We start from the raw sequence: 24,549 nt of genomic DNA, 5'->3' as shown, positions 1-24,549 counted from the left end.
ATTTGACCTGGTGACCTAGTTTTTGACCCCAGATGACCCTAATACAATCCCAACCCAGATTTCATCAAGATTAATATTCTGGTCAAATTTCATAAAGATTTAATGACTGTGACCTCTACTGTCTACAAAAGTAGTTTTTTTAATCTGACCTAGTTTTTGACCCTACATGACCCAAATTCAATCCCAACCCAGATTTTAACAAGACAAACATTCTGACTCTATTTCATTAAGGTCTGATGAAAACTGTGACCTCTATAGTCTACACAAGGTTTTCCTATTATTTGACCTAGTGCCTAGTTGCTGACCCCAGATGACCCAAATACAATCCAAACAGGGCTCCCCTGGCCCAAACATTTCTGTAGCCAACTTTTTAGCCAAATGGAATTTTGTGTAGCCAAATTTTAGAAACTGTAGCCAAAGTTTTAGCAAAGCATTTGCAGGGGTCAAAGTTGGATATTTTGAAAATCCTGAACTTAAAGCTGCGGGCCAGGGGGCCGCAGGGCCCTCAGTGGATCCAGGGGACAAGGGGGCCAGAGGCCCCCGGAAGCTCCTGGATTGGATGCATTAAATGGGTGCCTGTACCTGTTCTGGTGATTCTATTTTCTTAAAAAAAACAGCATACACATATATTTGAAAATCTTCATGTATTTGATAAGGAACACACAAAAGTTAGTCAAAAGGCAATTCATTCACATGCACCCACTGTCTGGCATGGACTCGACTGCAGGTGTTGCTTTTGAAGAACCCGGTCAAACCTGTAACAGTCGTTACAAATTATTATATTTTTCACACATACTTTAAAAAGTCAATAATACATGTTTAATAAATGCAGAATCAAATGCTTGTCACCATTTATATTCACAGAATCATGCTTCCAGAAGCCTCCACATTCACCTAAGAAAATTGGGTATGGTGGCTTCTGCTCAACAGTTAAAATTGAAAATTTCAGCATGGGTTCCCCTAGTTTTTATCCCAATCGTTTTGTTTGAATGCTAAATAATTGTATCCCGGTGTGACCCAAATTCGACGATGTAATGGTTACATGAAGCAATATTTAGCAAATAATTAAAGAAATAATGAAATGTTAAATAGCACAAAATAATAATTCTAAACTCGGCTGTATTACTTTGAAATGATTCCAAGACAATAATCATCCATTTAATCGATAAAAATAGAACATCGTCGAATTTGGGTTACTGTAGGTTGCCCATATTTGTTTTACAAAAAGTAAAAAAAAAACATTTCTTGCTGCTGGGCTCATATGTTGGGGACAATAAAACATTTTATTTAACTAAAAAAGACCTGTCCCAGTCAGCAAAAATGGCGTATTTGATCGTATTTTCAATTACTGTTAAAATTCTTTTCCTGTTTTATGCTTTATTCAAAGGTCAAAATATTTTAAAAGCTCACAATCAATGAATCAAACGTTATTAATAAAAAAAATTGGCAAATTTGCTAGATCTATCTTGCCGATTTTTGATGCAAAAAAAACTAAACAATAAACTTTAGCAACAGAAAATACGACCAAATTCGGGGTGTTAGTTTAAAAAAAATAAAAACCCTACCTGGTTGGTCTTGATGGTTCTTATATTCTTTATGTGATTAGGGTCCTCTGCGTGGAGACGAAATGCCTTCTTCCCACAAGACTGATAATTTAGGGTTTTCTTACAAACTTCTCAAGTCGCTTTTCCACAAGCTTCCACTTTTCTCAACCAGTTCACTCCCCGCCCGTAGACTACAGCGTAGTCTTTCTCGTGTAACCATTCCCAGCGCCACTTATTTTATACACCTTCAAGATCTTTCACCTTATATCCAACAGGCAATTATCTCGTTGCCATTTTTGTCAACTTGAGTCTAAACACAGCTTCCCATTCGGCATTAAATATATGCAAAAAGTACTCAAATTGATTTAAATTGGCAGCAATCTTTAATCAGATGTAATTGTTTATTTAAGCCGCTACGATGTACAATTTGTTTTCGGATCAGTAATTTGTCTCGATGACCGGTGTGTATGCCGACTGCATATAAATTTTTTAGCTCAATAACACGGCGATGTATTGAAGCACAGTCTACAGCTGAAAGCGGTTAATATCTGGGACTGCATGTCAGGAAAAAATCAATACCGATATTTCGCATTGTTCAATAATTAAGCAACGATTAATAACACTTATCCTTTATGGATTTTCATGAAATAAAAACCATAATAAAGAAAATTTTATTCTCTTTAATCTGATTTTTAAATTATTATAATACACTTAGTGAAAAACTATTAATTATGCTGTTAAAGGTTTTTTTATTATTTGACCTTGTGACCTAGTTTTTGACCCCAGATGACCCATATACAATTCCAACAAAGATTTTATCAAGACAAACATTCTGACCAAATTTCATAAAGATTGGATGTAAAATGTAACCTCTATTGTCTACACAAGGTTTTTCTATTATTTGACCTAGTGATCTAGTTTTTGACCCCAGATGACCCAAATACAATCCCAACCCAGATTTATTCAAGATAAACATTCTGACAAAATTACATACAGATTGCATGAAAAATGTGAAAGATTTTTGAAAGTTTTCACAAAATAGGCAAAAACGAATAAACATGCAAAGTTCAACGAGCTCCTGCGGCCATGTTTTTTGACAAATCAAATTTCTTTGAACAACTTTTTCAGGGGAGCCTTCAAAGGTCATCCCTGTGAAATTTTTTGAAAATCTGATGAGCGGTTTCTGACAAGAAGATTTTTTAAGGTTTTTACCATATATGGTCATGGCGGCCATCTTGGTTATGTGATCAAATTTTTTTTAACAATTCTTTTGTCCCATGACCTAGGGATGCTCCACATGAAATTAAGTTGAAATTGGCTCAATGGTTTAGTAGAAGAAGATGTTTACAAATTGTTTACAGACAGACAGACAGACGGACGGACGGACGGACGCTGAGTGATCACAATAGCTCACCCCGAGCTATCGCTCAGGTGAGCTAAAAAAACAAAAAAAATCTGACAATGGTGGAATTTCTGACAATGGTGGAGCTGGTAGGGGTCATGTATTGCTTGGCAATAGTCTTGTTTTTTTATTATATCCCTTTAAATTTTTTTACTTCCCTTGTGAAAATGATCTGAAACTGCCAAATGATATAAAATAGAAATTATCTGCCTTTAAAGCTTGTTACTTCCCATGGATTTTGTTTTTTGACCTTTGACCTTGAAGGATGACCTTCACCTTTCACCACTCAAAATGTACAGCTCCATGAGATACACATGCATGCCAAATATCAAGTTGCTATCTTCAATATTCCAAAAGTTATGGCCAATGTTAAAAGTTTTCGGACGGACGCACAGACTTACAGACAGTTCAACTGCTAAAAGCCACCTTACCGGGGGCATAAAAACTACCAATCAAGGCAATTAGCTACAGACTTTAAGTCGCAAATTGAATAATCTCTCTTCTGTATATACATACATACACTCCAGTGACAGCCTCAGTATGTGCGTGTTCTGATGCTACCATCTCCTTGGTCACCACATCCCAGAGTTCCACCTTGCCACCTCCTGAACACAAACATGGCGGCTTATAATAAACATGTAATGAGGGTTTATCCTTGAGGGTGATCAAAAGATGCAAATATTTGAGCCTGGCTATGGGAAATGGGGGTTAGTGCATGTGTGTAGTGTAGCCCCAGATTAGCCTTGACACACTCTAATCAGGCACGACAATCCGCTTTAACAGGATTTTTATTAAGAAGAGACTTCCCTTAAATGAAAAATACCATAATAGCACAAAACGTAAACAAGAGGGCCATGATGGCCCTGAATCGCTCACCTGACTAACCTTGCTACATCAACTTAAATTCTATCAGACCCATATACAATCCCAAGCCAGATTTCATTAATTAATACATTCTGACAAAATTTCATTAAGACGTGATGAAAACTGTGACCTCTTTCATCTACACAAGGTTTAACTAGAATTGGCCCGGTTACCTCAGATGACCCATATACAATACCAAACCAGATTTCATCAAGATAAACATTCTGATCAAATTTCATAAAGATTGGATGAAAACTGTGACCTCTATTGTCTTCAAAAGGTTTTTCTATTTTTTGACCAAGTGACCTATTTTTTGATCCCAGATGACCCAAATACAATCCCAACCCAGATTTCATCAAATAAACATTCTGACCAAATTTCATAAAGATCTGATGAAAACTGTGACCTCTCTTGTCTACACAAGGTTGTTCTATTATTTGACCTAGTGACCTAGTTTTTTACCCCAGATGACCCAAATACAATCCTAAACCAGATTTCATCAAGATAAACATTCTACCAAATTTCATAAAGATTGGATGAAAACTGTGACCTCTATTGTCTACAAAAGGTTTTTCTCTTATTTGACCAAGTCCTAGTTTTTGAACCCAGATGACCCAAATACAATCCCAAACCAGATTTCATCAAGATAAACATTCTAACCAAATTTCATAAAGATTGGATGAAAACTGTGACCTCTATTGTCTACACAAGGTTTATCTATTATTTGACCTAGTGACCACCTAGTTTTTGACCCCAGATGACCCAAATACAATCCCAACCCAGATTTCATCAAGATACACATTCTGACCAAATTTCATAAAGATTGGATGAAAACTGTGACCTCTGTTGTCTACACAAACAAATTGTTGACGGACACACGCACGAACAACGGACGCCGGACATCACACGGTCACATAAGCTCACCATGTCACTTCGTGACAGGTGAGCTAAAGAAAAGCAGACTGCAAAGTTAATTTGGGACAGCACTTTACACATATGCAGAAAACCACATTTTCCCAAAGAAACCCTCTTTTATATACCCAACCAAAACACACCTACACACCACATATTGTAGCTCGAAAATTATCATTATCACCATTTTCATAAACATTTTATCATGTTAACTTTTCATTTACTTCAATATTATGTTCACCTTTAATTACTTCATCCATAATGATTGAATGAACATGTGAATGTGATGACCTACACTGTACACAAACATGAAGAGTTAGTACGAATCATTAAACATGTATTTCATGGTTTGGAACTTTCATTTTAGGTCCTTCCACACGCGATCACAATAATATATAACAATTGAGTGTCTCTCCAAATAAAATAAATACATGTTTTTATTAACAAATTTCTACTTATGTTCTCATCAAACTATTACTTTACGTATCAATAGTCTTAAGAAATACGTATCATGTTATGTTAAGTCATGGTAAATTATGACAATCAAAACAAATTATTGTAACCTATATACAACTCTTAAAAGATACCTAATAGATGTATGTATGTATTATCATTTAAACTAATTTGTAACTGTACACTTTTGACAATTGCCTTAAAAGTATTTATTTGTAGAATTCATATAAATGTTTACCCATGAGCATAATGCCAAAAGTAAAGAATACAATATCTATATCTATACATGTAAAGTAAAATATCTATACATAATATTAATATTTGTACCTGAGGCTGTGATGATCAATCCGTCCTCTGGGTAGTAACACACCTTGGTGATAGGGCTGTATGTGTAAATGGATTGCAACTGCTCACCTGGTGATGTTAGAAACATAGAAACAGGACAATGTTTAATTTCATGATTGTATGTTTGAGTGTATAACAAACATGTGTTTCAAAATATCCCTCATTCATGCTTAAAAAATGGTTTCTTATGAAAATGGCTTCTTACATATAAATACATTTGCATTTAAATAATTCTAAGACAAACAGAATAACATAGCAAAATATGCTAGGTCAAAAAATACATAGAGGATATTTGTTGGATTCGGTGGAATATCGATTTTATTTCACGAGTGATCATAGAAAACAATATTTTCACGAGTGGCGCAGCCACGAGTGAAAATATATATTTTCTATGATCTCGAGTGAAATAAAATCGATATTCCATCGAATCGAACAAATTTTCTTTTTATTTCATACTTTTTTCACCGTTTATTTACATTGTAAATGAGTTAAACTGGATTCTTTCGCTGGATTTATGACGTCATTTCGTTGAAAAAAATGACGTCATTTCACAATAAAACAGTGACAAATATCGATATTTTTCACTGTTATTTGTCACTGTATAAAACAGTGGAATACCAGTTTTATTTCACTGATATTTCTCTATAAACCACCGGAAAGCATAAAATAAATATGCCTCCAGTGAAAGCTTTTAGAAGCATTAACATTCAAAAAAGTTACAGTTCAAAACAAGGTCTATGTCATGGTCAAAAATGAGTAAAGATGATGTGAGTGTGTTGATAGGTCAAAATGAGGTCATTTTACATGAGTGTTAAATGGAAGTCTAAACGCTTTGTAATAAGTGGTATTGATGTTGAGCGAACAGTATCTTCAGGGGTCGACAAATCCACTCGCCCGCTCGTAATTACGAGTAGAAATCGGCTCCGAACAAGTTAATATTCCGGCAGCACTCGTCCTGCAGGGCGAGTGGCATTTCTGGCCGAAAATATTAAAATTTCAAGTTTGAACACATATTTACCAAACAAAACAACATTTAATCGGCGATTAAAAATGAACCGGATGTTGATAATTGCACACTGCGCTAAAATAAGTCCTGTTCCCGCTTTGCGCCAATACCGGTATGTTCCGTGAATGTATCCTATACAGTACGGTATACGGTCTTTTACTGCTAAAATATTTGTCTAAATTCTTCACATCTTTAGATTTAAAGAGTGGCTATTGGCAAGTTTAATGGACGAAAATGACAAAGAGAAAACTGCCTTTTGTACACACAGAGGCTTGTTTGAGTTTAACAAAATTCCTTACGGACTCTTCAATGCTCCTAAAGTTTAATCATAATGATTGTGACCATGAGGACAAAATGAAAAACAAACAAGTTAAAAGTGTGTTAAAACAGTTTATTAACTTCATTAAAGTTCATGAGTTAACACTTCTATATGATAACAAATAGAAAATCACAATAAAATATATTAGTTACTGATTTATTACATTTTTTCAATAAATTGCAGGGCAAGTTGCTGAAACAAAATTTGTCAACCCCCAGTGATTTTTTTTGCTTTTTTTTGATACAGCCTGTGGCATTTGGATTGGGAAAATTAGCGCGATAAACCATGAAATTGGGAAAAATAGCGCGATAAACCATGAAATTGGGAAACATTATAAATATGATTATAAGAACAGAATAAAAATTGCTAAGTTCATGTTTGACAGCATTTTTATATTATAAAGTGTTGCTTTCATGTCTTCTTACAACGTTTAGTTAATATCCTTCCACATGGATATTAAACTTGCAATAATCTATAGATTCTTCAATATACATGTACCATTATGATTTAATCATAATCTCTTTAAGAGTATGAATTTAATTCAGGATGTTTTTTAAAGTAAAATATGATATGGTGAAAACATTAACAAATTTTAACAAACACGCTTTAGTGTTCTTGCTGTGTCAATGTTGTATTAAATGGAGCTAAAATAATACATTTCATTTGTTAACCTTTTAATATCTTGCACAATTGACATCCTCAGTTCAATGCTATTTCACCAAACTATACAGCGTGACAAACATAATAAAGCGGAATATGCATATGAATCTGATTAAACACAGATCCACTAACATATAAATCATATCATGTTTGTCTCTTTCCATTTTCGAACGATACCCATCTTAAATGCTTAAACTTTGTGAGTAAACTAACTCCAATTTATCAACACAGATTTCCTTGACGCACATTCACTGTTAAGATTTCTAATAAACATTTGTTGTTGTTCATCTCAAACGTAGTATTTTGCGTTAATTGACACACACATTTAATTATCTCCCAATAACCATGTGATATCCGCTGTTAATTTTAGTGTTATTTATCATTTTCGCCGCCATCTTGGACGTGTGTAAAAAAAGGCGTTAACAATCGGGATACATCGACTATCGTCGGTATCCTCCGCAATATAGAGAGAGTTGTGTGGATAGCAACGTAAAATCGTATTCAGCTACATTCGCGAACATTCGTAAGTCAGTTGTCATTCGGCGAAGACTCGACAAGCTCGATCGGCACTCGTTCTACGAAATTAACGCTAAATGGCATTGTAATCTTATTGGCTTTATTGGGAAAATTTTATCATTTTTTGGGAAATTTTGGTCAGAATTTTGGGAAAAAACGTCATTTTTTGCAATTGGGAAGCAGCCGAATATCGGCGGTAATTTTGGGCAAAAAAATCACTGACCCCTGATCTTTCGTTTAGCAAGTCTAAAAGTGAGTTCATGGTATTGGTAAGGTTAACAACAAGAATTGGACATTCTGAATTAGGCTTTGTAAAAAACTAGTTAAATATAAAAGTTCAAGTGAAATCATGTGATTTGGGGGTCAAAATAAGGTCAATATAAAGGTACAAGTGAAGTCAGGTAATGTGGGGGTGTTGATGATATTCCATGAAGTTGTTCATTTAAGTAGCAAAGCTTTGCTGGATACTAAGCATAAAACTGATATTAGACAAAATATAATTGAGAAAAAAATGTTATTTTGGATAAACCCCATACAAACGGAAGAACAAAATAATGGTCAACAAGACAATCGCTTTAAGCCTCTCCACATCTGTAGATGCTGGGTGCATAAATACATTCTGATTGTGAAATATACAGGTATTTTTATAAGGAAAGAACTGCAACCATACACACGTTGTTAATAAACTTAAAATCTTTAAACACAGGAACAAATCAAAACAAAAGAGTTTCTCTTACCAGTGTCTGCAGACCATACTTTGAGATAACAGTCTGTTGAAACACTGAAAACTAAATGGTCACTATCAGAAACCTCAAATGCAGACCCTGAAAGTAAATGTAAAGAGTATATACTACAATAATAGACTGATACCAGAATGAAAACTATGATTATTAATCATTTAAATTTGGGATGCAAGAGGTTACAAAAATTATTAACCTGTTACCCTTTTGTTGTAACTGGTTATTAACCAGTTAACCGAAATACCTGTAGTAGTAATAATGTTTAAGTAAACCTTTAACCCTTTGCATGCTGGGAAATTTGTCGTCTGCTAAAATGTCGTCTGCAGAATTTCTAAAATTAGCATTTTTTTCGATTTTTTTCAAAGAATACTATCAGAATAGCAAACAGTTTGGATCCTGATGAGACGCCATGTTCTGTGGCGTCTCATCTGGATCCAAACTGTTTGCAAAAGCCCTCAAAATTTGGTTCCCGCACTGAAAGGGTTAACATTTCATACCACTCATACATGTACTCTATAGAAACAAAAGTAATTTGAGATTGCTTGCGTTGATAACATAGCAGTTTCTTCATTCAATTGTATTACAGCATTTATTTTAATATTTTTTAAAATGTCTTCTTTCTTTTGTGCGCATTTTTCCTGAATAGAGGCATGTAAAAACATTTTAAGCACTACACACTGTTCAGTCTGAATATCAATATTTATCGTCTAACAATTATACCAATAGTATTTTTTAATATAACCTACATTTTGATCCACTGAAAAGGCTGAATTGCAGCCATCAATTAAAAATGTGCTTTATATTTAACAGCATGATGTAAACACAATTTAAGTCTTGATTTTGATTGGTTGCTTTAAACAATCCGAAACCCAAGCTGTAGCAAATATTACCATTGTTAAACATACACTATTCACATTTTCCAGTGATGAATATGTGTCTGACCAATCAAAATGTAGGTTACATTTAAAGTAAATTAGAACATGTAAAGTAAAATTGTTATGCGCAAGCTAAGGTTCTCCTGAAACAATAAGATTTGCATGTTATATGTTTATATATGAGCCTAGGTTTTTGAAAACTGTGTTAATGTGTGTAAAAAGTTGTCCAAGGTAAGCCTTTGCAGTCTGCACAAGCTAAACAGGGACAACAATTTAAGTTCTAACTGGATTTTCAGTAAGGAGGGACTTACTTTAACAAAACATAATATTCAAAGGAAAAGTGTCATCCCTGATAAGCCTGCTCAAATGGCACAGGCTTATCTGGGATGACACTATACACAAATGCCTCAAGCCCGGTTTTCCCAGAGTGAGTCTCATGTATATACTTCATTAAAGTAACCTACCCAAGTTGGGCACCTCCTTGTATGGTTTCACAAGGACATCAGTGACAGAGCCCGTGTGTCCCCCAAGACTTTTCAGTTCCCTTAGACTGTCCATGCACCAGATCTTCACAGTCGTGTCACGGCTGTGAAAACACACTGGATAAGTCACATGCATGGAACTCCCCTAATACCACGGCTTTTTTCCCTTCTTTGGAAAGCTGACTTTGACCCCTGATTTAGATGGAAAAATGAGTTGAAAACTCTTCAAAATTATCGAAAAATGAGTCGCAAACTTTTTTAAAATTCTGAATAAATGAGTTCTTTAAAATTGCACAATTTTGAATGTTAAACTTCTAAAATTGTGAAATTTTAAATGTCGAACTTCTAAAACATGTGAAAAACATCATTATGTAAGAAGAAAAAAAGGCCTTGCTTTTGCACAAGTTTAGACACCAACAGCTGTATGATGGTTTTGCCAGATGACCCAATTTTTGCAGGCATAAAAATCTAGTAGAATTATTCTTTGTTGGAAACTTAAATTGATGATTTGTTTCAACCGCAATATCCACACAAATTAGTGCCCATGGATAATAGTCTTTTAAAGAGCACTTCGCAGTGACCTTTTCATGTTTTCGTAAATAATGTATCAAATACTCAACTCATTGTATGAGCAGGGATGGCCGAGTGGTCTCAGTACTAGACTTCAACTACATTTCTGTAATTTTATTCTTGTTTTTTACAGAAGTGATTTAGTTCCAATATTTAGATTTATCCAATTGTAAGAATTATATGACATACTTCTGTACATGCTAAAATCTTTAGAAAGGTCTCTTTAAGTTAGCTTTTTAGGGCTTTAATGGCTCTCCACAAAGATTAATGTTCTAGTGTAATTGACCAGTTGCAACTCGTTGATCAAGAAGACAGCTGACATATTTTGGGTCTATGTCACCTAGTGGTTGCATCATAAAATTAACTTACTATAAATCCATAGATAAACCACCCTATACAAGCAGAATGGCAGCTTAGAAGTGTTGTTTTTTACAAATAGTAATTTGTTTATGCTATAAACAAACCAGTGTATTCTAGAATCAGCATGTAAATATAAATACACTCAACAATAATGTTTACGAAATTTATCACAAAATATAGCAATTACCACTATCCTTAGCATATTTTTCAGATCCAAAATAGTTTTATCAAAAAGACATTGTTTTACCTAGCTGACACAACGAGCTTGTCACACATGTCTGTTGCCAAGGTGATGTCATTGTGACCTTCCAGGGCCGTCACGCTGAATATTGAACTTCTCCATTTCTCTGCCACACTCTTCTGTGGTTTAGCTGAAACAAAGAAGCTCTCCTTTACTTGATCGTCTATTGATCTATCCTAACCAAGGTTTTAGGAATGGTTTCAGTACTCATTAAATTTAAAATATTGGCCTTCTTTCAATCAAAGAGGAATTTTATTTATAGCAAAATCTGACAAAATTCTAATAATTCCATTAATTAAAAATTTATAAAAAAAATAAGACAAATTGTTTTAATTCTATTATAAAAACAAACATATTGTTTAAGTAATTATTATACATAACTCCGCCAAGGACGGTCCCAAGCCCGTGCCGGAAAAAGGAGGAGGGTATGGCGTAGGGCTAGCAACCCCACCCTGTGAAAAAATGTTTGCTACAGAAATGACAACAAGGGAACAAACAACAAACGGGGCCAGGCCGGGAGCGAAGCAGACCAGGCAACTGGACTTATGAAGGATGGGGATCAAAGCCACATGGACGTCTCCACCCCGATAGCAGAACTCTTGACGCCAAAGCGATGGATCAGAGTTGGATGTTGGAACGTGCGAACACTCTGCCGGACTGGAAAGCTAGCGCAAGTGGTGAGTGAGCTGAACCGATACAACCTGACCCTTATGGGAGTAACAGAAGCAAGATTGACTTGCTCTGGCAAGCAGAAGATGAGTTCCGGAGAAGTCATCATCTGGTCAGGAAGAACTTACAACGACCACCGGGAAGATGCCGTCACCATCAGCAAGAGCAAGGCCAACACCGTGCTATGGAGGAAACCTGTGAACGAGCGCCTGCTGTACGTCAGGATAAACTCCAAGTACGCCAAGCTGTCTGTTGTTGTGTGCTAAGCACCAATAGACGATGCGGAAGAAGAGGACAAGGATGCATTCTACGACGCCCTTCAAAGTATTTTAGAGGACATCCCCCAACACGACATGCTGATGTTGCTCGGCGACTTCAATGCTAAGGTTGGCAGGGACATCAAAGACAGAGGGAGGACCATGGGACGACATGGAGTGGGTGTGATCACCGACAACGGGGAGAGACTAGTCAACTTCTGCCAACAGAATGACTTGGTCATAGGAGGGACCCTGTTTGCGCACAAGGAGATCCACAAACTAACATGGACATCACCAGACAGCAGGACCCAGAACCTGATCAAACACATCATCATCAATGGTCGGTGGAGGCACTCTTTGCAGGACATGTGTGTGATGCGACATGCAGACATCGGCAGCGACCATAGTCTTCTGGTGGCCAAGGTGACTTTGAAGCTCAGGAAAGCCAAGACAGGAGACATCAAGAACCAACGCTACGATGTGGTCAAGTTGAAAGAAAAAGAAGAGTTTAGGCTAACCCTCAGGAATAGATTTAGTATTTTGGAAGATGAGGCAGCACTGACCATCGAGGGCTTGAACAGAGTAATGAAAGAGACAGGAGAGGAAGTTCTAGGCTTCAAAAAGAGCAAGAAGACAGAATGGATCTCAGAAAAAACGTGGTCTCATATAGAAGAAAGAAGACAAATCAAAAAGAAACTGCTGGACACCAAATCCCTAAGACTTAAGGAAAGAATTTAAAAGGAATATAGTGAGAAAGACAAGGTGGTGAAGACATCAGCAAGAAGAGACAAGAGGAGGTAAATAGAGAGGCTGGCAGAGGAGGCGGAGACAGCAGCCGAGCACAATGACATGAAGACAGTGTACCAGAACACTAGGAAGCTGAAGGGCGACTACAGCCAGCACCATGACCTTCCCGTGAGAGCTGTAGACAGAACTCATGTCACTGTGGAAGAGGAGAAGCTGAAGAGATGGAAGCAACACTTCGAGTCCATCCTAAACCGCCCAGATCCACCAACCCTAGCCGACATTCCTGAAGCTGAAGAGGACCTTGACATCAACCTCGACAACATCACTGTAACGGAAGTCAATGAAGCCATCCATAAGCTGAAGAATGGGAAGGCGCCTGGCGACAATGGAGTGTGCCCTCAGATGCTGAAAGCAGAAGACAGTGAGGCCGCAGCTTCTTTGCCAGATTGGAAGTCTTCCAGAACAAGTGCCTTCGACGGATCATGAAAGTTTTCTGGCCAATCATGATCACGGACATGGAACTGCGTAGAAGAGCTGGCGCAAACAACATCGCTGAGACCATCGCTTTGAGGAAATGGAGATGGCTAGGCAACGCCTGCAGAATGCCACCCGACTCGCTACCCAGGGTGGCACTGAGATGGACTCCACAGGGGAAAAGAAACCGTGGACGACCGAAAGAGAAGTGGCGCCGAACCGTGGAGCAAGAACTCAAGAACAGAGGCCTCACTCTGCAGACAGCACCTGCAACAGCAGCTGACAGACCAAAGTGGCGCTCCCTTGCCGTCCCCTCAAGCACCAGACGGCGCAGAGAGGATTGATGATGATGATGAATTATTATACATAGTATCACAATAGAACCAATTTCTGAGATGAACTAACAAGATTTGGAATATAAAAGATCATATACACAGACATCACCTGAGCTGTCTTTTGGTTTCTTGGTTGGTGATAAACTGCTGGGTCTCTTCTGCTCAGGTCTAGCAGGGGATAAGGATCTGAAAAAATCAAATTAATTACACAGTGATTTTTTTGCTTTATATTTTACAGCCTGTGACTTTTTTAAACGGAAAAAAGCGTAGACATGTCATAGACATTGACATTGGGAAAAATTAAAACATTATTAATATGATTATAAATAACAGTATGTATACCAATTGTTTATAAGTGCATGTCTAACTGCTTTCTGAAATGTAAACAATAAAGTGCTAGGGAATTAAATTGCTGTATGATTAACTTAATAAACTCAATAAACCAATTATTGAGTTTATTGGAAAAGTTTGGCATATTTATGTGGGAAATTTTGGTCAGATTATTTTTGAAAAAATGCTACTTTTTGCCATTGGGAAACAGCCTTATTTTACTTTTTTGCAATTAGGAACAGCCTGAAAAATCACTGTTACATGATACTATGTGTTTACTGTGTATTGCATGTACAACAACATCATTTAAAATTGTACAGCATGATTCTTTTTGACTTTTTTCCCCATTTTACAAAATTTCATAAACAAGGTATGTGTTTGTCAGAAACACAATACCCCCTATTGCGCCACTTTGAAATAAAATTTCAATACATCATCTGGCAGGTTTATAAATTATCTACCTTTTAAAGCTTATTACTTCCCTTGGATTGCATTTTTTTACTTTTGACCTTGAAGGATGACCTTGACCTTTTACCACTCAAATTGTGCAGCTTCATGAGATACACATGCATGCCAAATATCTAGTTGCTATATTTAATATTGCAAAAGTTAATGGCCAATGTTAAAGTTTTCAGACGGACACACAGACAAACGGACTGACAGTTCAACTGCTATGTGCCACCCTACCGGGGAAGCATAAAAAGATCGAGCACTGATTTTCACAAACCATACATGTATTTTATTAAACTCGTCCACAAACTTTGATAGAACTGTAAGTACGCCAAATGCTTGCCTGCCAATTACATGTATATATATAATTCCTCAACTGGTTTAATTAATGTGGTATAAAACACCACTTGTGTTAGATCCTATACACGTGAAGTTGCAATATCACATTATATTGTAAACAGTAACAAGGTTATGACACTTGTGAAAATGCTTGCTTTTACTGTAATCATTTGTGAAATAAAGTTAGTCCACTCACCAAAGCACATGGTCATTAAAGGGCCATTTCAAGTTTTGGTAAATTGACAACATTAAAAAATAATAGTTTCAGAATCGCATATTTTCACTGTAGTTATATTTGTGAGGTAACAGTAATACTGAACAGTTACCATGCTCTCAAATATCCATTATATGATTATTTTGACGATAAAAAAACCTGAAAATTGTAAAGCGTTGCAATGTGAAACAATTGAATAATTTAGAGACTTCTGTTGTTGTCATTATATTTAGTGATACTACGAGGATTGCTTATATAAAGTATAATACACATCACCCATTGTATCAGCACCTATGGCTGAGTGGTTTAAGCTATATACTTTTACTCCGGGGGTCAGTGGTTTCAGCCCAGTTTAGGGTTACTTTTTTTTTCTTTAATATTGTTCTTGTTTTCTTTACTGCAGCTATTTAGATCCTATGTTTACATTTATCAATGTAAAGCATTTAATGAAAAACTTCCATACATACTAAAATCTGTGAAAAGGTCCCTTTACAAAAACCCACATATCCTCAGTATCAAAACGTGCAAATCAACTACTGGTGTGCATTGTAACCCCAGTTAATAGACCACATGAGCCTCTGTATCCACAATAAGTTATTCAGTGTGTATTTTTAATAAGTAGAAATCAATTCCATTACTAGAGCTTATCACAGTACTCAGAATTGACAACTTTTTTTTCATCATTTTGGGAATGGGGCCGGGCTGGGTCCCTTGGGAAAATTGGCGGTGTTTGACTAAAATTGGGAAATAAGTGTTGTTGCTGTTTTGCTAAAAAATGCTTCAAATTGAGAATAGAAGTGTTTTCAGTATTATTTTTACTAAGGTTGAACTTATATGGCTGGATCTGAGATTAACAAAATGTTGAAATCTTATAAAATAAACAAGAGTGCCAAACTGTCACAAGATACGCCCGTTTGAAGGTTTTGGACACCATGCTCAATGCTTGAAATGCACTAAGTGACCTCCAGACCTAGTTATTGATCCGGCATGAGCCATATTTGAACTTGACCTAGATATCATTTAGTTTAAACCTATTTATTTTAGCTCGATTGCATCGAAAGCCTAAGGCTTATATAAATACTCTCGAGTCCGTTTCCTGGGCCTAGAACCAGTACTTGGTGTCTTTGGGGGAGATCTAAAGAACGCTCTCACGGTGGGGATCGAACCCGTAACCTCCCGGTCGCTAGGCGGACACCATATCCATTACACCACGGCGACCTTTTTAATTTAGACGTAACATCTGACAAAATTAGGTGAAGATCAGATGAAAACTACTTCAATTAGAGAGCGGACACCATGCTATATGCTTGAAATGCACAAAGTGACATCGTGACCTCATTTTTGACCCTGCATGACCCATATTTGAACTTGACCTACATATCATCTAGACACAACTTCTGGCCAAATTACATGTAGTTGAAGATCGGATGAAAACTACTTCAATTAGAGAGCGGACACCATGCTAAACGCTTGAAATGCACTAAGTGACCTCATGACCTTGTTTTTGACCCTGCATTACCCATATTCAAACTTGACCTACATATCATCTAAACACAACTTCTGACCAAGTTTGGTGAAGATCGGGTGAAAACTACTTCAATTTGAGAGCGGACACCATGCAAAATGCTTGAAATGCACTAAGTAACCTCATGACCTCGTTTTTGACCCAGCATGACCCATATTCGATCTTGACCTACATATAATCCAAACACAACTTCTGACCATATAAGGTGAAGATCGGATGAAATCTACTTCAATTAGAGAGGGGACACCATGCTAAATGCTTGAATTGCATTAAGTGACCTCGTGTCCTAGTTTTTAACCCGGCATAACCCATATTTGAACTTGACCTACATATGATCTAGACACAACTTCTGACCAAGTTTGGTGAAGATCAGGTGAAAACTACTTTAATTAGAGAGCGGACACCATGCTTAATCCTTGTAATGCACTAAGTTTCCCCCATTGTGACCTAGTTTTTTATCCAGCATGACCCATATTCGAACTTGACCTAGATATTGTCTAGACAAAACTTCTGATAAAGTTTGGTGAAGATCGGATGAAAACTATTTGAATTAGAGAGCGGACACTGCTGTGGACGCTGCCCGCCCGCCAAGGGTGAAACCATAATACGTCCCGTTTTTAAAAACGTGCTTATAAAAATTAATGTTTATTTAGGAAACCTTCCATTGGAATTTTTAGGTCCCATTTGGGAAAAATATATACTTTTTTCCATTGGGAATGGGGCTGAACAACGGACTCAATTTTTAATGAAAAAAACACGAGTGACAAATACCCTTGAGGCCGCATGACACCCATACTTCGCAAGTTGTAATAATAATGTTAAGTGTTATAGAAATTGAAAAGGGGATATAACTTTAGCAACTTAAAATGAAACAAATTGCCCACTAGTTTGTTTCTATGAACAGACATACAGAGTTTACAAGGAATTGACTGTCATCTATGGTGACCCAAGTAAAACATCCTTTAAAAGAATGTTATAAGAAAAAAAATCATATATATCAAACAAGAGCAACGCATAACGGATGCCACGCTCGGCTGCGAAAGCTTGTCAGAAAATTATTTTTTTAGAGGTCACAGTGACCTTGACCATTGACCTAGTGACCCAAAATGGGTGTGGCGTGTAGAAGTCATCAAGGTGCATCTACATATGAAGTTTCAAAGTTGTAGGTGGAAGCACTTTCATTTTAGAGGCAATGTTAAGGTATTTGTTAAAGTTTTATATTACAGGTGACAGTGACCTTGACCTTTGACCTAGTGATCCAACAATGGGTGTGGCATGTAGAACTCATCAAGGGGCAACTACACATGAAGTTTCAAAGTTGTAGGTGGAGGTGCAACTACACATGAAGTTTCAAAGTTGTAGGTGGAAGCACTTTGATTTTAGAGCCTATGTTAAAGTTTGATATTAGAGGTCACAGTGACCTTGATCTTTGACCTAGTGACCCAAAAATGGGTGTGGCGTGTAGAACTCATCAAGGTGCATCTACATATGAAGTTTCAAAGTTGTAGGTGGAAGCACTTTGATTTTGGAGGCAATGTTAAGGTTTTTGTTAAAGTTTTATATTAGAGGTCACAGTGACCTTAACCTTTGACCAAGTGACCCAAAAATGGGTGTGGCATGTAGAACTCATCAAGGTGCAATCGCAAATGAAGTTTCAAAGATGTAGGTGGAAGCACTTTCATTTTAGAGCCTATGTTAAAGTTTGATATTAGAGGTCACAGTGACCTTAACCTTTGACCTTGTGACCCAAAAATGGGTGTGGCGTGTAGAACTCATCAAGGTGCATCTACATATGAAGTTTCAAAGTTGTAGGTGGAAGCACTTTGATTTTAGAGCCAATGTTAAGGTTTTAGCACGACGCCTACGGCGGACGGCAGATGTCGGATGGCGGACGAGCTGGCTATGACAATAGCTGGGGTTTTCTCTGAAAACATCCTCGCTAATAAAATTTCAATAATTAATTAAATTCAATACCATTCAGTACAAGTGAAAACCTATTCTGTATATACAGAAACTGATTCTTACATGTATATCTCAGGCTTTTTCCTGGCAATTTTGGGAAAAAATGCAATTTTAGGATTGGGCGTTTTTTGCGCGAAAAGTCCACTGATTTAGGAAAAACTAATTTATTAAGATTAACAAAATCATATGAATTATAGTTTTATACTTTATTACATCAAATTTAAATAAAATTGATATATAATAATAATGGGAAATTTGTTTACAATTACGTTTTTGGAATGGGTTTAATAGACCCGTAAAAGCGCTAGGAAAAGGCCTGTATTAATAATAATTTTAAACTGACCATCCACAAAAAATGTATGTAAAATACAATGAACAATGCTATTTTACCTTTTTATCCAAAACTTTTTCTCTGTAATTCTTGTACCGATTATGTGAATGAAAAATATTTTCTAGCACTAACTTTCCCAAATATAGCCCACTTACAATAAAGCTAATTTACCCTGTGACAGCTGTTGTTTGTTGTTGTCCACTATCATCACCATTGTTTTCATCTTTAACATTGACTAGGATAGGAGCATCACCCCAACTTTTGTCAGCATCAGCATTACTGTTAAAATTAGGTTCTTGTTCTCCTGAATTGTCTACAGCAGCTTCCTCTGTTAGCTCAATCAGACCAGGATCTGATTCCCGATCTTGTGGACTGGTAACATGTGTAACTAGGGCATTGTGATCACAGCTACTGACATTGATGGTTGACCTTGTAGAGTCGAAGTCTGATTCTCCCACTGGGCTAACATTGTCTGCATTGTAGTCCTGCAGTAAGTCAAGCAGCTCTTCCCTGATTGAATCTTTCTTCATGCACTGCAGAACATAAAAAGAAACTGAATACCATTTCGTAGTGCTATAATTGCATGGAAGAAGTACTCACTCTACGGTATGAACATAAAATTACAATGTTTTCCCAGGACTCCAGGGTTTGCACTGAAGCTAAAAATTGTTTTAAGCCGCAATGAAAATAGAACAAAGCATTGCAGCAAATTTCAGGTGCTATAAGTGTGATTCAGATTGGATTGGCCTTTTAGCCAATGGTGAATTTAGTTTGCAAATGACAAAAGAAATAAAATTCATTGTGGCTAATGGGCTGACAAATATACTGTCCGTCTTTTAGCAAAAGTTACAATTTTAGGATTTAGTTAACTACATGTACAATGGAGTTCAGAATTTAAATATCGGATAAATAAATTATGGAAACTGTTGGAGGTAGCAATCTGTTTACAGGTTCATGTAATATTCAATCTTAATTTAAATTTACTTAAAAATTAATTGTTCATTTGTCTTAATGACTAAATATGAGCAGTGCTTGATGCTCGCACATACCGGGTATGTGTGATTCTCGCATGTTCAAGGGTAATTCACTCATTCCACAATGCACATAAGTAAAATGGTGGATGTTTGTGTTTATAAAATTCTTACATTTATAGTCATTGGTCATTTTTTGGTTTAAAAAAAAAAAAATCTTCATTATATTGGAGTTTTGGGTAGTGGATAGAGTTCAAACATGTATGTATTGAGCAATCAACACATATGGTAGGGTTTACTATATATATATCTATGTATAAAGTCTAATTTTTGCATGCTTTTAATCAGTACAAAGGATTAACACGAAATATAAAATTTGATACAAGATAAATGTTTATTTGTTACTAGAGTAAACCATAGAATATGGCAATCTTTTTTGGATGAAAACTGAAATAATTCCAAGTTGAAAATACTTCCGAATCGATATTAAATAATGTTTTTTGTTTTACCAATATATAACATTTGGATATAACACATTATGCAATGAGGTAGGTTAATAACATGTTATGTGATTATTAAACTATACTAATGCATACATTTTTATGCATGCATGACCTGGCAAGTTGTATCGCCATCTGGATATATCCTGATCACAATCCGCAAATTCTACAAACAGCTTTATAACGGAACCGCTGAGTATTTGTCTAATTTTTGTTATCTCCCTAAGATGTTTAAAGTCCAGCTTGCAGTTTTTAAATTCAAATGGATCATGATGTAGTTCTTGAGATTTAGCATTTGCCAGATGATGACATGATAATGATATCACAATACTTTGAAGAACACTCAGAACACAAGTAATGCCTCAGTCATAAATAATCTGGTCGCTGGTTGATGTGTCCAGTCTCCAGGCATCGGGAAGATTGGAAACGTCGGAGCCGTCCACCGAGAGACACAGTTTAATACCTCATTCACAAATAGAGACCAATAACCATCCAATCAGCGGTCAAAGTATTTTTCGGCACATTGGGCTGGTGCCCGGCCAATGATCCCACGGTCATCCGGTCATTAAGTAGCATCAGGTCGCGTGCAGATTAATTTTAAGTCCCACTTAAAATTTTACCCCACGTTGGGCCTAGGAAGGAATCCAGTTGAGATCGAAACAAGAGATGTGTTTGTGAAACACAATGCTCCAAGTGACCTTTGACCTAGTGACATCAAACCATGTTTCTCAATGAGATGCATGCACATGTGAAGTTTTAAGAACATAGACCCAAGAGTTTTCATTTTATGAGCAAGGTTAACGTTTTTGGGACAGACACTCACATGCAATGACAGACAGACAGGCCAAAAACAATATACCCCCTGATCATTCGATCTGGGGGCATAAAAAGATCAACGCACGGTTATCGCTCAACATCGAATTTGTTGTATGTGTATCATGACAAGCCATGTCTGATGTATATGCCCCTGGGAAATACCTAGGTCTTAGCCCATACACATACAATGTATCCGATGTCAGGCGATAGCTGGGCGATAACCATGCATTGATCATCCAATCTTTTTTCAATCTCAACTCGATTCCTGTCTTGGCCCAACGTTGGGTCAAATTTTAAGTGAGACTTAAAATTAATCCAGACGTTGGAAGATGCTACAAAATGACTAGGTGTACGTGCATTCATCCGCCGGGTTCAAGCCTGGTGAGCGTAAAAATACGTCGTCTGCTGATCTGACGGTCAACCGTAATCGGTCTCTATTTGTGACTGAGGTATAAATAGGTGTGATGTCAAGAATATAATAAAAGTCTACTGATTTATTACCACTCAAACCCAGAATTGCAATACATATATACTGACTGTTGTAGTTTTCATGATAATGTCTCCGTAAAATAATAATTATTTTTTGGCTATTTTGAAAGTTTGATAGCCAACTTGGTAAGTTTTGCAGTCTATTTTTTGCCAAAATCAGATGTTTTGAAGTGCACTACGGAATATGAAACAAAATTCTCTTTAAATAAAACCTGCAGTAACATTCCTTTTTTAAGTAGGAGTTTTTGATAATAAAGAGGCCATTTTACAAAATATTGACATACAAATGTAAAATTAATTTCAAAACAATAGCCAACAACCACCAATTTACTATTACTATTCCCGGATAGGATTTAGTTCATTTTCTGTAGCTTTAGAACATTTAAGTATACTTAAGAGCAGGTCTAGCGCTGGCCAAAAATTACTTTGAGCCAATCAGTTTTCGTTTTTGGCAGCGCAAAAACTGGTTTTGAAATAATAGTATATAATATTAACTTTTTTATATTTCTTTTAATGACATCTAGGGCATATCACATATCATAATATAACATACTGTTTTCTATATAATAAACAATGATTATGGTACTTGTCAAAGTACAAACATAATTTAGTGTATACATGTACATTTAACAGCGGTGTCAATTGTTCCAAATTTAAAATCTTGAAAATAAGGACGGGGGTCTTGGGCCGCAGGAACCCAACGGGAATAAAGGGCAGAGCACCCCCCACACACACAACCACACCCAGAGCCCTTACTAATTGTACTTTTTATAGTCTTTCCAATTGCAATTTCTGGTGACTACAATATTATAATTTATAATCCACACCGTCCATATCACCGCATGTGTATTTGTCATTCTATTTTCTCTATTCATTTGTTTATCTTTTAATATGACTTTTGCAATGGGTAGCACTCTTGATAGAGGGCGTCAGGGATCAAGCTAGACTCCATTTTTGGGAGAAGTTATTCTCCCTAAGCTCTGGATAAGGAGAAGTGAGGCAGTGTTAGGGAGAAGTGGATCTATTGCGATCACCATACTGTCAGACCATTCATTAAAAAATTGTTTGTTTGCAGTAACGCTACATGTACATACCCATCAAAATCGTCCCTACTCAGAGGTTTTTTTAAAATGTTTGCTTTTATGGCCATAGCTACTCAATTTTTTTACAGGATTTTTTACAAAATAAAATTAGAATGAAATACCTACACATCTTAAAAACCTTCGGTAGGGTTACAGCAAACAATTTTTTAATGATGGCCTGAGGTTTTTCGGTATTGGGCTTTCATATTGTCTATGTTAGAATGGACCATTGTGAACCATGACCTGTAAATGTATTTGAAGTAATAAAATCATTCCTTTTAATAAATTTATTACTGACAAAAATACTGACATCAAATCATAAGAATATAATTTTGAAAAAGCAGTTCTATGAGCACTAATTTATCAGTTCTTTCTCAGTCAGCACTAACAAACATACTTTAACATACCAGTCAAAAGATGCCTGATTCAGTGATTTAGAAAACCTCTTTTTAGGTGTGTCAGACAAATTAGATTCAGAGTCAATCTCAGACAATTTACGTTTCATAGAAATTGGTTTGGGCAAATCGCCCTGTAACTAACTCGTTAGAGACATTTCAGATTAAGCAGATGTAATTTCGTGTTTACAGTCAGAGTTCTCGATACAAAATGATCATGACCAAGATAATGAGCATTAAGAATCATCATAATTGGGGACATAAGTTAATTGTTCGCATTTTTCGTTGGCATCAACTCATCTTTTCCGGACCGGGACCATTTTAAGGCATCTACTACTCCCGAAAAGCAAGTTTTAATGGTTTGAAAACGGACAATACAGGCATGGTGCATAAAAATTACATACCTGTCTACCAAGAACAGATACCAATCAACGTATCAACTACGCTTCCAAAATGTTGATTGCGCATTTGTTTCTTTTTGACTGCGTACAGAATTTCGAAAAAGTAAGTGGATATTAACGGCTTAGCAAGGGAGAGAACTGCAACTTGTTTAAATTCAGACTGGTTCGCTATAATATTGCCCTAAATTGTAGTATTCGCCGATCAAGCAATCCGTTTATATTTTTGGTGATGGAAAAATGGCGTCTGCTCGGGTTTGGGGACCTTTGAAAAAGACAACAACATTCATAAGTACTTCAGCAAGGACAGTACGGTGCAGTTTGATGTTTGAAAACATTGTTTTGCTCCAATATTGGAATCTATTTTGGAGAATGTGACTTAAAACTATGACAAAACGTTATGCGAATGGACAGCACTGTTTCCGTGGCATTGTACTTAAGCATATGACAACTGTCCTCATTAAAATATGCATGCTCGGGCCAGAGCCCTGTGTTTTTGAATAGCAACCCCGATAAAAGCCGATTCCTTATCAGTTCAATGGGAGAAAAGCGGAAAAACCCAATACCACTCTTACTAAATGATCAATAAAACCATTATTTTATTAAAATATGCATGCTCGGGCCAGAGCCCTGTGTTTTTGAATTTGATCCAACCAGGGCAATACATGTGTGGCAGCAAATGAAAAAAGGAAGAAAAAAAGACTGATGACTGAAGTTAACTTAAGCCACGACAAAAACTCAAAGAGTAAATGAAGTTAAATGTAAACAGGGGTCAATAAATGTATGGATAAATGATTTTTATCTTTTTTGTTTCGCAAACCCCTCTATAGATTCTGTCTATAAAGTACTCATACTCCTTCTTTTTCTTTGTTACTTCTTTTTCTCTGAGGAGTACCTTATCAAGAGTGCTGCATTGGCCGCTATATTGTAGGCAGACGACAATATCAACTGTGTATTCCAAGTACATGTATACAGT

At 36.4% G+C, this 24,549-nt stretch overlaps 1 protein-coding gene and 1 long non-coding RNA gene across 4 annotated transcripts in view; both read right to left on the bottom strand.

The window, feature by feature from the left end:
* Positions 1-24,549, bottom strand: part of LOC127881826 (WD repeat-containing protein 5 homolog) — a 51,649-nt gene that overhangs the window by 16,344 nt on the left and 10,756 nt on the right. For 2 of the 3 annotated variants that reach the window (XM_052429963.1, XM_052429964.1), the window contains exons 2-8: positions 19,094-19,455; positions 13,881-13,957; positions 11,296-11,419; positions 10,101-10,222; positions 8,759-8,845; positions 5,503-5,589; positions 3,463-3,551 (exon numbers count right to left, since the gene is read on the bottom strand). In XM_052429963.1, coding sequence (XP_052285923.1) covers positions 3,463-3,551; positions 5,503-5,589; positions 8,759-8,845; positions 10,101-10,222; positions 11,296-11,419; positions 13,881-13,957; positions 19,094-19,455 — 948 coding nt within the window. Of the gene's footprint in view, positions 1-3,462; positions 3,552-5,502; positions 5,590-8,758; positions 8,846-10,100; positions 10,223-11,295; positions 11,420-13,880; positions 13,958-19,018; positions 19,037-19,093; positions 19,456-24,549 lie in introns of all 3 variants that reach the window. The other variant, XM_052429965.1, reaches the window with a different exon arrangement.
* LOC127881828 (uncharacterized) lies at positions 630-1,725 on the bottom strand. Its single transcript, XR_008050304.1, has 2 exons — positions 1,566-1,725; positions 630-755 (listed from the first exon to the last, which is right to left on the bottom strand). It is a non-coding gene; the product is annotated as an uncharacterized LOC127881828 (long non-coding RNA).

Source organism: Dreissena polymorpha, chromosome 5, assembly GCF_020536995.1.
Source record: "Dreissena polymorpha isolate Duluth1 chromosome 5, UMN_Dpol_1.0, whole genome shotgun sequence".
NCBI classification, from domain to species: domain Eukaryota; kingdom Metazoa; phylum Mollusca; class Bivalvia; order Myida; family Dreissenidae; genus Dreissena; species Dreissena polymorpha.
This window is presented reverse-complemented; position numbering and strand designations above follow the sequence as displayed.